The sequence below is a fragment of the Suncus etruscus genome, chromosome 13, assembly GCF_024139225.1.
Source record: "Suncus etruscus isolate mSunEtr1 chromosome 13, mSunEtr1.pri.cur, whole genome shotgun sequence".
NCBI classification, from domain to species: domain Eukaryota; kingdom Metazoa; phylum Chordata; class Mammalia; order Eulipotyphla; family Soricidae; genus Suncus; species Suncus etruscus.
The window spans coordinates 31724464-31736899 of NC_064860.1; the positions used below are offsets into that span (position 1 = coordinate 31724464).

The following is a 12436-nucleotide window of genomic DNA, read 5'->3' on the forward strand; positions in this document are numbered from 1 at the left end:
CCCCTCCCGCCTCCCCATCCCCCCATCTTTCCAGCGTGTGAGAGAGAGGAGAGAGGAGAAGAGACTCGACTCGTGATCCTTCCGCCGAAGCTCTGCTTTTTTCCCCCTTCTTCATTGACTCGGAAAAGGAAAAGAAAAAAAAGAAATCCCTCCCCTCCCAGGAAAATCTAGAATCTTGCAAATACTTCTTCGGAAAAGCAAGGAAAAAATAAATCTCCTCCTCCCACCACCCCCCCCCCCAGGAAAATCAGACTATTGCAAATACTTCTTTTTTTCCCTTCTTCATTGACTCCGGAAAGGAAGGAAAAAAAAATTCCCTCCCCACACCCACCCCCCCCCGGAAAATTAGGATATTGCAAATACTTCTTTTCTCTTCTTCATTGACTCGGAAAGGAAGAGGAAAAAAAAAATCCTTCAGGAAAATTAGAATATTGCAAATACTTTTTTTCGGGAAGAAAGAAAAAAAATCCCCCAGGAAAATTAGGATCTTGCAAATACTTCTTTTCCCTTCGACATTGACTCCGGAAAGGAAGGAAAAAAAAATCCCCCCCGGAAAATTAGGATATTCCAAATACTTCTTTTCTTCATTGACTCTGGAAAGAAAGGGGAAAAAAATCCCCCCAGGAAAATTCGAATATTCCAGATACTTCTTTTTTTTAATTATCTGCCACCTCCCCTGCCCTTCTTTCACGAGATACACATATATCTTATATATTTTTTAAGGACTCTTTGCCTCTCGTCTCCCCCCTCCAAGGAAGGGGAAAGAAAAGAATTTTTATTTTTTATTTTTTAATTTTTTTTCTTCACCTTGCCACCAGGCCCGAATCATCATCTATGTTGAATATCCTCACTGATCTGTCTTGAAGGACAAAAAAATACAAAGCTTTTTTTTTTATATATATATCTATCTATATATCTATAATTTTCTCTTTCTTAAATAGCTTATTACAAAAAGGAGTGAAAAAGCCCAGAGGACGAAGCTTCCTTCTTTCCCCCCCCCCAACCCCCTCCCCACCCACCCCCTTTTCTTGTGGGAGAACTACTTAATGCTGCATTTTTCATTAACTTAACCTCCCAGCCTAAAAACAAAAGGAAGAAAAGGAGGAAGGAAGGCAAAGAGTGTGATTCGCAAAGAGGGATCATCATGTCAGGGCGGCCCAGAACCACCTCCTTTGCGGAGAGCTGCAAACCAGTGCAGCAGCCTTCAGCTTTTGGCAGCATGAAAGTTAGCAGTGAGTATTGATTTTTGTATTTCGCACCCCCCCGCAGCACCCCCTCTTTTCGTCTCACCTGCAGAATAAGAAACCTTGAAGGAGCAGGAGCTCAAAAAATGTTCTCTCCCCCTCTTGCAACAATCCGATGTCCAGGAAAAAAAAAGGCCAAATAGTCTTCATCAAGGATGAGAGGCAGCTAGTTCCCTCTTGTCCCTTACTCCCCTCCTCTGGTCTCATTAACCTTGAATTCAGAGAATAGGATTTTCGGCTGATTTGATCGAAAACATTTCTAGCACTTACTTGGCTGGTAGGAGTCAGATTATCAAGTGCTGGAGGGAATTTCCATGTTCAAATAAAGGAGGTAGTTGCTCATCCTCGTGGAGAAAGAGCAGGCCCAGCTTTGATTTGTACGTCAACTATTATGTCCAGAGTGGACATCTTTAGGAATGAGGGATTTTTTTGAGTTAGGTCACTGTTAACATTTTTGAATGCTGAACGAGACAGATATCAAACTTACTTATTTTTGCTTGTGTGACTACAAAATGTTGGTTTATCCAAAGAGATGAACTTGTCTAACCAGCCATCAAGTTTGGAGGCTGATATTCAACTCCATTACTATCTTTACACGCTTTGCCTTTAATTGGATAAGTGGTTTAATGTTATCTCCTAATCTTCCCCGTTTTGACTTTTCCGATCTCCTGCTGTGTAATTTATGTTTAATCGAAAGGCAACTTGGAAGTTAAGTCCAAATTTTTATTGAGGTTTATATAAGCATGCTGGTAAATAACAAGTTAATGGTAATTGTCAGATTTGTCTCTTAAGTTCAATTTTTGGAGTGCCATGGCACTTAGTTCTTGTTAAATAATCCAGCCACTGCACTTGATACTTGTTAAATGATCCAGGGTTTAGGAATCCTGCCTTTGAACTAACTAGTTTTTTTGGTGATTTTTTAGATAGAACTATAGATTTACTTGATAAAAATGTCGATTTAGACTTCAGTTAATGATTTGCAAAAGGCTTTTAACTCGTATGTAATTAATTTTGGCTTATGGGTTGTTGTATGTTCTTGTCTCAGATTTGCGTTTGAAAAATATGTTCTTGAATTGATTGGTATACTAATTGTTCAGTGTTCCGTTCTGTTTTATTTGTGGAATATATTTATGCCATATATTTATGTCATAGTTATAATATGACACTTCAGAATTTGAAAAAGAAAAACTATTGTTCCCTTAATTCTGAAGAAGGGCATGAAGAGGGCAAAGAGAAACTGTTTTTGTCTATAATGAGGAAAAAGGAAGAACTGAGATTAAAAAGCAATGTGTGATATTATTTCACAACATAAAATACTTAAAAAATTTTTTTTATTTAAACACCACGATTACAAACATGACTGTAGTTGGGTATCAGTCACAGAAAGAATACCCCCATGAAATACTTTTTTTTTTTTTTTTGGTTTTTGGGCCACACCCGGCAGTGCTCAGGGGTTACTCCTGGCTGTCTGCTCAGAAATAGCTCCTGGCAATCACGGGGGACCATATGGGACACCGGGATTCGAACCAACCACCTTAGGTCCTGGATCGGCTGCTTGCAAGGCAAACGCCGCGGTGCTATCTCTCCAGGCCCCATAAAAATACTTTTTAATTGATTTTTGGATTTTATTTCATGTTGGCTTTGAAACGCTTGAAACAGGGCAAAATAGTTGAAAGGGTGATTATTTTTTGAAGCTTAATTTTTTGGGGGGTTGACTAGCTTGTATAGAATGTTGGATATGTGAGTAGTAACATTAATGATATATGTTTTCAGGGAAAGGTCAAGCTTTCTAAGCACTTACTGGGCCTACTTAAAAAGTATTTTAAAATTCTGGGATAATTTTCGGCTATGATGAAGCAAATCTTCTAATAGCTACTTTAGAGCCTCTTGTGGTACTGGAGTGTTTGTATGTTTTTTCATCTTGGTAATATGGTTTAAAAGCCACTCAATCAATTTTTAGGTAATGAATGCATTTCAGGGTGCAAAATACAATAGCTTATAATGCTAAATTTTTGGACATTTTATTTTATATCTGGGATTTTCTTTGAAAATGCTTCCTTAATTCTTGATATTGTGGATGAGTAGCTCTTGGAAAATGTGTAGGTTAAACATTTCTTAACTTTCTATTATCTTATAGGTTAACATCATTTAAAAACTTTGTGTTCAGTGTTACTTAAGCATTTTAGACATCTTTGACTTGAAGAGCACTTTAGAAGAGGAATAGTTAAGCATTTGTGAGAGTGCTAGTTTTCTAAGGGATCCCTGTTTGTATTAGAGATACATGAGTAATTAAAGTTCTTGGCCTCAAAAGCATGTTATTTATTTGTAGAGTCAGATTATGGGACAGCTATATAAATAATAGATGATGGTTCTAAGATTATAGATAAAAATAAAATGCTGCTTAGGGAGAAAGGCAGAGAGAGGTGAGACAGATGAGTTGGAGGTGGAAGACTTTTCTTTAGGGATGTTTTCAGACCTGTAACTTGATGGAGAAACATAAATGATATTAAAGGGAAGGAATGGATTCAGGTAGAGAAATATAATTTTTGTGTGACAGGTATAAATGACTTTTTAGTTTACTAAGTCAAATAGGTGAAATAGGAACAAAAGAAGTATAAATAGGAAAATAAGATGGGAATTCAGAAATATGTTAACAATTGCTGATGTAATGGTAGAGGGGCCCTTGCCTGTTTGGTTGAGGGTAGAGATGTGTGATTCAACATAAAAGTGCATGCCTTGCATACATGAGATCTGTGTTTCATCCCAAGCACCACAGAAAGAATGAAAAAAAAAAATAAAGGAGAGTTTGTTTGAGATTTATGACATTGGAATTTGCTTTAGGTTTCAGAATAAAATATTTGAAGATAATTTGGGTTGCTGAGTTGATGGATTAGCGGTGGCCGTAGAGCCATATGTATATAGTAGTTATGTGGCCAGTGGTTAGAGAACAAAGTGAAATGGGATGAAACAAACAGTTTTGAGAGACTGTATTGAAAGACACTGGCAGGATTTTGGATTGGCTTAAGGGGGGGAATATTTGTAAAGGAGTAGGGAGTTAAAAATAAATTCTGATGCTATTGGTCTGGTAGACAGAGTCATATTTTTGTGATGGGAAAGTTGAGAAAATGCTGAGAGATGTTAGATGAGTTTACTTTTTAAAAGTTTAATACATAATAGGTTCCCTTGAAATTAAGCAGTCAGCAATTGGCTACTGGCAATGATATTTTACTGGAACTGCATTTTAAAAGTGAGGTGACATCTCATTACTGGCATCTGCACTTTGCGATGTTTGCTCTTTGTTAAAGACTTGAGTTGCAGGTATGAGATAAACATTTGAAGAAACAGCAGGACTAGAGATGCCAAAGTTTTTATGTCACCTGCAGATTCTGAGGTCCTGGAATAACTAGTTCATGGGATTACTTTTTATGTGTGCTTTATGTATAGAGAAGACTGTGAAATAGGCACACACTCTAGTGCCAAAAGCTCCATACATTTTATTTCACATTTTGAAAAATTGGTTTTTGGGCCACACCTGACTGTGCTGTTTACTCCTGGCTTTGAACCACTCCTGGTGGGCTCTTGGTGATAGAGCAGAGTGGACTTTGTGCAAGGCAAACACATACCCACTGTAGGGTTTTAGGAATACAGTGTTTCAACAACAAATCCATTCATGAAATTCCATTCTTCCACCAATTTCCCTCCACCAATTTCCCTCCACCCCCACCTGCCTCTATGAGAGTCACTTAAAAATTAACATATATAGAACAATATCACTCATTTGTGGGATATAAGAAAAATACAAGATAGTATGGTAATACAACTAATAGTCACTAAAATAAAAGTTTAATAATTTTAATAAAATAAATTAAAATAAATAAAACATTTAAATAAAGTTAATAAAATTAACTTTTGACACTGGTTTACAGTACTGTTGCCAGTATCCCCTATATATTTCAATTAGGAATCCAGGGATGAGACGGATGGGGAAGGGCAGATGTGAAACTGGTGTCTCTTGTGACACCAGTAAGGGGCAGAGCACATGGGTGTGATAGGAGTGTGTGTATACTGCAAATAACAGGACCAACCTGAATTCCCAGATACTGTTCTAATTCAAGAACATAATCACCATGAATAGATGAATCTGTTGGAAAATTTGTCTTTTGTTCTCTATATTGTGATATTTGTATGGAAGGAAATTATTTCAAAGACAATGTTTTCACAATATTTTGATTTTTGGGGTGAGGGGTGCATAGCTGCTTATGCTCAGGGCTTACTTGTCCTACACTCTGAATTACTCCTGATGGTGCATGGGAAGACCATATGGGATGATGGGGATTGAATCTGTGTTGGCCCCTGGATGGGCCACATGCAAGACAAGAACCCCTACTCACTTTACTCTCTCTGGACAAACAATTCTTTAAATTAAATTAAATTAAATTATTTTTGCTTTTGTTTTTGGGCTACCCTCTGTGGTGCTCAGAAATTCTGATAGGCTTGAGGGACCAGTATGGGCTGATGGGGATCGAACCTGTCAGCTGTGTGCAAGGCAAACATCTTATCCACTGTGCTATTTTCTATCATCCAATTCTTTAATTTTAGATAAAATTTGTAATCTTTGTTACACTCTTAGATTGGTAAAATCTTCTTTGGTATGGTCTTTGAAATCAGTCGAATGTGGATATACAAATGTGTGTGTGTATATATAATAAGGTCTTGTGTGAATACACAGAAAACACAGCAAAGAAAAGTGTCAGTACAGGAGAAAATCTTCTTTATATTAAAATTTCCTACCATTAGATTGATACATTTATTTATATTTAAGTTTTATTCTAGTTTCTAAAAAAAATGAATATTTAGCATACCACTTAGCTAGTACGTTATTTTACTATTTAGGTTTGTGTCTGTCAAGTATTTGGTCTGGTCAAAGATTTATAAATACTTTATGTTTATGGAAGAAGTATCTGTTTTCAAAGTGAATGAAGTGAAAGTTAAAGTTAAAATTCCATAATTTGAATTTTTCAATAATTTGTATTGATTAGTTTCTTAACATATTATTACTTTGGGAGCTGGATAGAATACATTGGGTGGGTGGCCAACCTGGGTTTGATCCAGGCACCTTATGTAGTCCTCTGAGCCTGCCAGGAATAATTTCTGAACACAGAGCCAGTGCATTTCAGGGTGTGGTCCCAAAACATAAAACCAACCCAACAGAAACCCCCAAAGCCAGAACCGGAGAGGGGTGCAGTGGTAAGGTGTTTGCCTTGCACACTCTGACCTAGGACGGACGGAGGTTCTCCGAAGGCATCCTATGTGGTCTCCCAAGCCAGGAGCGATTTCTGAGCACATAGCCTGCAGTAACCTCTGAGCATCACTGGGTGTGCCCCCCCAAACAAACAAACAAAGAAAGGAAACCCCCAAAGCCAGCAGTCTGGGTAGATTTGCTTTTCTTAAAAATGAAATCTGCCAAATCCAACCTTTTCTTTGGTCTTCAGGGTACAATAGCCTATAAAGGCAAAATCAAGAGCTCCTGATATATGTGCTTATTAACATTATTTTAGCATACTGAACTTGAACTGTTAATTTTTAGAACTGTTAATTTATTGGTATAAATATCATTTAATTATAAAATAGTTCTCATAAAGGAGGAATTTTCTAGGAATTTGTATTTCAGATGGTTATATATAATTCAAAAGAATTTATAAACCAAGTGTTAAAATATGCCTAAAGCCAGAAATATGGTAGGTAGGCAACACTGGTAAAATTGATATACAGCTGTAGCATTAGTACTCCATTAAAATAGTTACTGTTAATTGCATTCACTGTCAATATTCTTGGCTTAGGAAGCTAAAAACAAATAAGTTTGTTTTAATATAAAGTGGCCATGAATAAAAATGATTGACATGTAAATACCCATTGAAATTTTTATTGTGTACTATGTACTTTACAAAATTTTTTTTATATACAATCTCATTTTACTAGCAACTTTATAAGATGTTAATACAGTGCTCTCTACTTAGATGAAGTAAATGAGATTTAGAGAGGTAGGAACACTTTTCCATGATAACCTAGTCAGAAAATTGCTCTGCTAGGATTTAAATATAGGAATTCTGATTCCATAGTCTTACATGTAGTTAATAAATTACTGTTACCATGAAACTTCAATTCCAAAAAGATAAACTAAGTACCTTTTCCCCTAATTGTTTTTTGTTTGATCGTTTATTAGTGTCTGTAAGACTTCATGATTACATCTAGTTTTGGGGTGGGTGATTACCCAGTGGTGCTTGGTTGCTATTCCTGGCTCATTGCTCAGAGGTCATTCCTGGTGGTGCTAGGAGGACCATATGCAATGCTGGGGATTGAATTGAGATCAACTGCATTCTAAGCAAGTGCCTCTATCTCTCTGGACTCTAGAACTATTTTTAGAAAATAGTTTTAGCTAATTCTGTTAGCAGAAACTATACTTAAATGTTTGTAGTTACATTGAGGGAAAAGACCCTGAAATTTTAAAAGATTTTAGAGAAAGGTGTGTGTTTTTTTTTTTTTTTTTTTGTTCCCCTCTCCCATGGGGACATATCTAATGTTCTTTAGGACTACTACTGGTACCATGCGCTGGGTACTATGTATTGCTGGAGATTGAAACCCCAGCTTCCCTCATACAAAGTTTGAACATTAGCCCTGTAAGCTGTTCTTTTCTAGCCCCAGAGGAAAAGCTTTTAAGATGACCAGTGAACATGAAAATATTAGGATTATGTGTGCACACAAATGGTGCTTTTTTGTTTACTGTTTAGTCAGATTACTATTTATTTTAATAAGCATTTTTGAGCCATACTTGGCTGCGCTCAGGACTTACTCTTGCCTATATACTCAGAAATCACTCATGGTGGACTTGCGGGGGGTGGGGTGGGGGGACCATGTGTTGTATATGGGATTGAACCCTATTTAGCTATTTGGGCTGGTGATGTGCAAGGCAAGTGCCTTCCTGCTGTATTATTGCTTTATCTCCTCCACTGGTCTTATTAAATAATAAAAATTGTTTATAATTAAAATATTTATAGTCTGAAGTAATAGTCAAAATAATCATTATTAAGGCTTATTGTTTGTTAATTTCATCCTGTAAATTATCATAAACATTTTGCTTTAATATTTGATAACAAACTCCATGAATTATGATTTTAAAAAAATTGCATTTATAACTCATCAAGTATCTACTGAACTTTCATTATGTCTTAAACTCTGAGTCGTCATGCTCCCATTCTATCTCTTCTTCTTTCTTCATCTCTCTTCTCAGTAACAGGAATGATTCAGTGTGGAATTGGTTTAAGTTCAGTTGGAATTGGTTTAAAGTCATTACTAAATGTTTTTTGCCTTATAGATTTGGATTATCTTTTCAAATGTGAGCTAGGTAACAAATGCAAAGATGAGTGAGAGTATCTTAGCAGTATGAGATAAACCAGATTAATGCTTTGCTTATAGGTTAGGTTGACTTTGAAGGCCTTTCATTTAGAATTCTTACACATGGGTTATAAAGTGGTTCATAATACAGATATTGTTGCTTAATTCATAGTTCTAATTTAAATTGTCTGATTTAAAAAAAACACAAATTAGAAAACAACAGATACTGATATTAAACATTATTTATGCTAAAGGAAATAGATAATTCAGGAAAACAAGCACTTTGAGGTTATGTTCTCACAGCTCTAAGGGAAATCATTTCAGTAATTGTTCAAAATATTGATATAGCGAAGGCTAAATTATACTGATCTCATTAGTTTGTTTATTAATTTGAGGTATTCTGCTTTATAATGTTAGTATTTTAGCTGTACAGTGTTATTGTACCACATCCACCACCAGAATATTAGTATTCTCTACCTTTGCACCTATATTCTTTCTGTACCTGTCTCCACCCTCTCAACTCCATTTTGTCGGCAGAATATCAGTTTTTTTTTTGTTTTTTTTTTTATTATCCATTGTCCATTCTTTTTACCTTTTTTTTTATCTATATATTCCACATATGAGTGAGATCTGGTATTTGTCTTTTGTGTCACTTTTGCTTAACGCAGTATTCTCAGTTCTATCGTAGTTGTAGCAAAATAAAGATTTCATCTTATAGATGAATAGTATTTCATTGTGTGTATATGTCATAATTTCATTATCCACTCATCTGTTGTTGGTCACTTGGAATAGATTTTTAGTAGTTTTTGCCATCAACTTTGGAGTGCAGATACCTTTCCAAAATAATGTTTTTGTGTTCTTGGACAGGTGCTAAGGTTTAGTCTGTTTTTGTTTTTGTTTTTGGGTCATAGATCTGGTGATGATCAGTGTTTACTCATGACTTTGCACTCGTGATGGTGGTTAGGAAATCATATGGGATGGTGGATCAAAGCTGAGTTGACTGTGTGTGGCAAATTCCTTACTTGCATTACTTTCTTTCCAGCCTTAGTTGGAAAGTTCTTTCAAAAAGGAACCATTTTGAAGAGGCAAGAAGTTACATTGCCTTTTCTAGATAATTAGGGATCTGCAGTAATATCCCACTATATTATTTGTTAATTTCTTGAAGTGATAAGGAGAACTGGGACATCTCTGGTTAATTAACTCTAGTTAGATTTTAGTGATATGGAGAAAAGCTTTTTTATTTGGAAAAGTCTTTTTATTATACTTTATTCTTTTTTATATTTTATTCTTATATTAGAAAAGACTTAGAGAATTGTTTCTAACTTAAATTATTTTAAACTATGGTTTATTATTTAGCAATGGCATTTTATTTAAGGTTTATTGTACTTTTCTCTGGTATATATGGAACTGCTGTTTATATTTTGATGTACATATATCTTCTGTGGAATGTTCAGAAGGCATTCCTTTTTTTCCCCCCTTTTATTGGCTTTTGGTTTTTGGATCACACTCGATGGTGGTGCTCAGCACCTGGCTCTGCACTCAGAAGTCAGTCACTCCTGGCAGACTTGGGGGAACCATACGGGATGCCAGGAATTGAACCAGAGCCTATCTGGGGTTGGCCTCATACAAGTCAGACACCCTAACTCTATACTATCACTCAGGCCACCATAAAGCATTCTGTATAGAATTATTTAAGGATATGGGGTGCGTGTTGGGAACAGGGGTAGAGGGAGGACAACATTGGTGATGGGAATACCCCTGATTCAATGTCACTATGTACCTAAAATATTGCTGTGAAAGATTTTTAATCCACTGTGGTAAAAATAAAAATTTCTCAAAAAAATTGTCATAGACTATTGAGAGTAACTTTATTAGATAAATTTAGAACTTTGTAATGAGAATTGAAAAAATGGTGTACAAAGAAAGAGAGCAATCGTAGAAAGTAATTTTTTTAGAGTTTTGAAAATTTGGAGGGACTTAATTGGTTAATATAGGTTATATGTTTTAGATTTCTTTCCATGGGAGGCAAATGTATCTCTTAAAACTGTGATTCTCCTTTTCCCTCCTAATTTAATAAAATAAGAAAAAAATCAACCCCTTGTTCACCTTTTATATTGAAGTTACTGATCTAAGTCAAATAAATTGCTAGAGGGAGCCCATGAAGAATTGGATGTTGGATTTATTCCTGCATCAGATACTTGCAGGTACTCTTATTATCCTACTGGAATTCTAGAGCTTTCACATACTATACATTACTTAAACTGTAAAGCAGGGGTCTCAAACTTGTGGCCCCTGGGCCGTTTGTGGCCCTGCCCTAGAGGAATCTTTTTTTGTTTTGTTTTAGTTGTTTGGATCACACCCCCAAATGTTCAAGGCTTACTACTGACTTTGCACTCAAGGATTACTCCAACTTTATCACTCCAACTTTGCCTCTTGCGGCCCCCAGGTAAATTGAGTTTGAGACCCCTGCTGTAAAGGGAAGGAGGATGATTTGAGTTAGCAGGCTTTTGATAGTAGTAGATAATTATATATATATGTGTGTGTGTGTGTGTGTGTGTGTGTGTGTGTTTATCATATACATAGTATATAGTAATCACAGTATAACAAATGCCACATGAGAGACACAATTTCCTTTAAAAATGTAAATTACTCACATATGAATCAGAATTTAGGTTATATATATAAAAATTTGAATCACTGTGAATTAAGAATTACAAAGTCATACATAATTGAATTTCAGGCATACAGTGCTTCAAGTGTCCACTGCAACTCCCTGCCTGCTTCTCTGGCAGGCACTTTTTTCTTTTTTTTCCCACCATCCTCTACCCCTGCCTTTTTAGGCACTGTGGTTTATAATACTATTACTGATAGGGTATTATGTTTATTGCTTTACAGTCTATCAATATCTAGTAAAATTTAAAAGATTTTTAGTGAAGTCTTATGCTCTCATCTTGTTCCTTTTCCTATCATTATCTTCTCTTTACAGATTGTTTCTATTATGGATTATATTTGTGTATGTATGCCTAAATTAACACTTGTTTTAGCATGTAAGTTTTATAATTCAGGCAGTTACTTTAAAATTGCTTTTGTTGGGGCTGGAGCGGTGGCACAAGTGGTAAGACATCTGCTGTGTGCACTAGCCTAGGACGGACTGCGGTTTGATGCCTCGACGTCCCCATATGGTCCCCCAAGCCAGGAGTGATTTCTGAGCACATAGCCAGGAGTAAACCCCTGAGCATTGCCAGGTGTGGTCTAAAAATCCCCCCAAAAAATAAAATAAAAAATAAAAAATATTGCTGTTTTTTTTTCCCTATAGATTTGGATTACTTATCTTTTAAAATGTGAGATAGGTAACAAAGACAAAGACGGATGAGAGTATATCTTTTTAGCAGTATGAGATAAAATGCTAATGATCATAATCAAAATAAATCCTTAATAGCATACTTAATGTATTTTACACTTTTTTTTTTTTTTTTGGGTTTTTTGGGCTACACCCGGCTGTGCTCAGGGGTTACTCCTGGCTGTCTGCTCAGAAATAGCTCCTGGCAGACATGGGGGACCTTATGGGACACCGGGATTCGAACCAACCACCTTTGGTCCTGGATCGGCTGCTTGCAAGGCAAACACCACACTGCTATCTCTCCGGGCCCTATTTTACACTTTTTTTAAGAAAAAGATTTATAGAAGTGTCCTTAGATATATTATTTCTGCCAACTGACCTCTGGTACACTAATCCCAGGGACTGACTGGCAGTTAAGACCAAGACAGTTAAAACTGACTGGGAGTTAAAACTTATTTTT

At 36.0% G+C, this 12436-nt stretch overlaps 1 protein-coding gene across 2 annotated transcripts in view; it reads left to right on the forward strand.

Annotated features, from left to right (window-relative positions):
* Positions 1 to 653: 653 nt before the first annotated feature.
* The window catches only part of GSK3B (glycogen synthase kinase 3 beta), a 191867-nt gene continuing 180084 nt past the window's right edge, over positions 654 to 12436 (forward strand). For both annotated transcript variants that reach the window (XM_049785914.1, XM_049785915.1), the window contains exon 1: positions 654 to 1232. In XM_049785914.1, coding sequence (XP_049641871.1) covers positions 1145 to 1232 — 88 coding nt within the window. In that variant the 5' untranslated portion in view covers positions 654 to 1144. The remainder of the gene's footprint in view (positions 1233 to 12436) is intronic.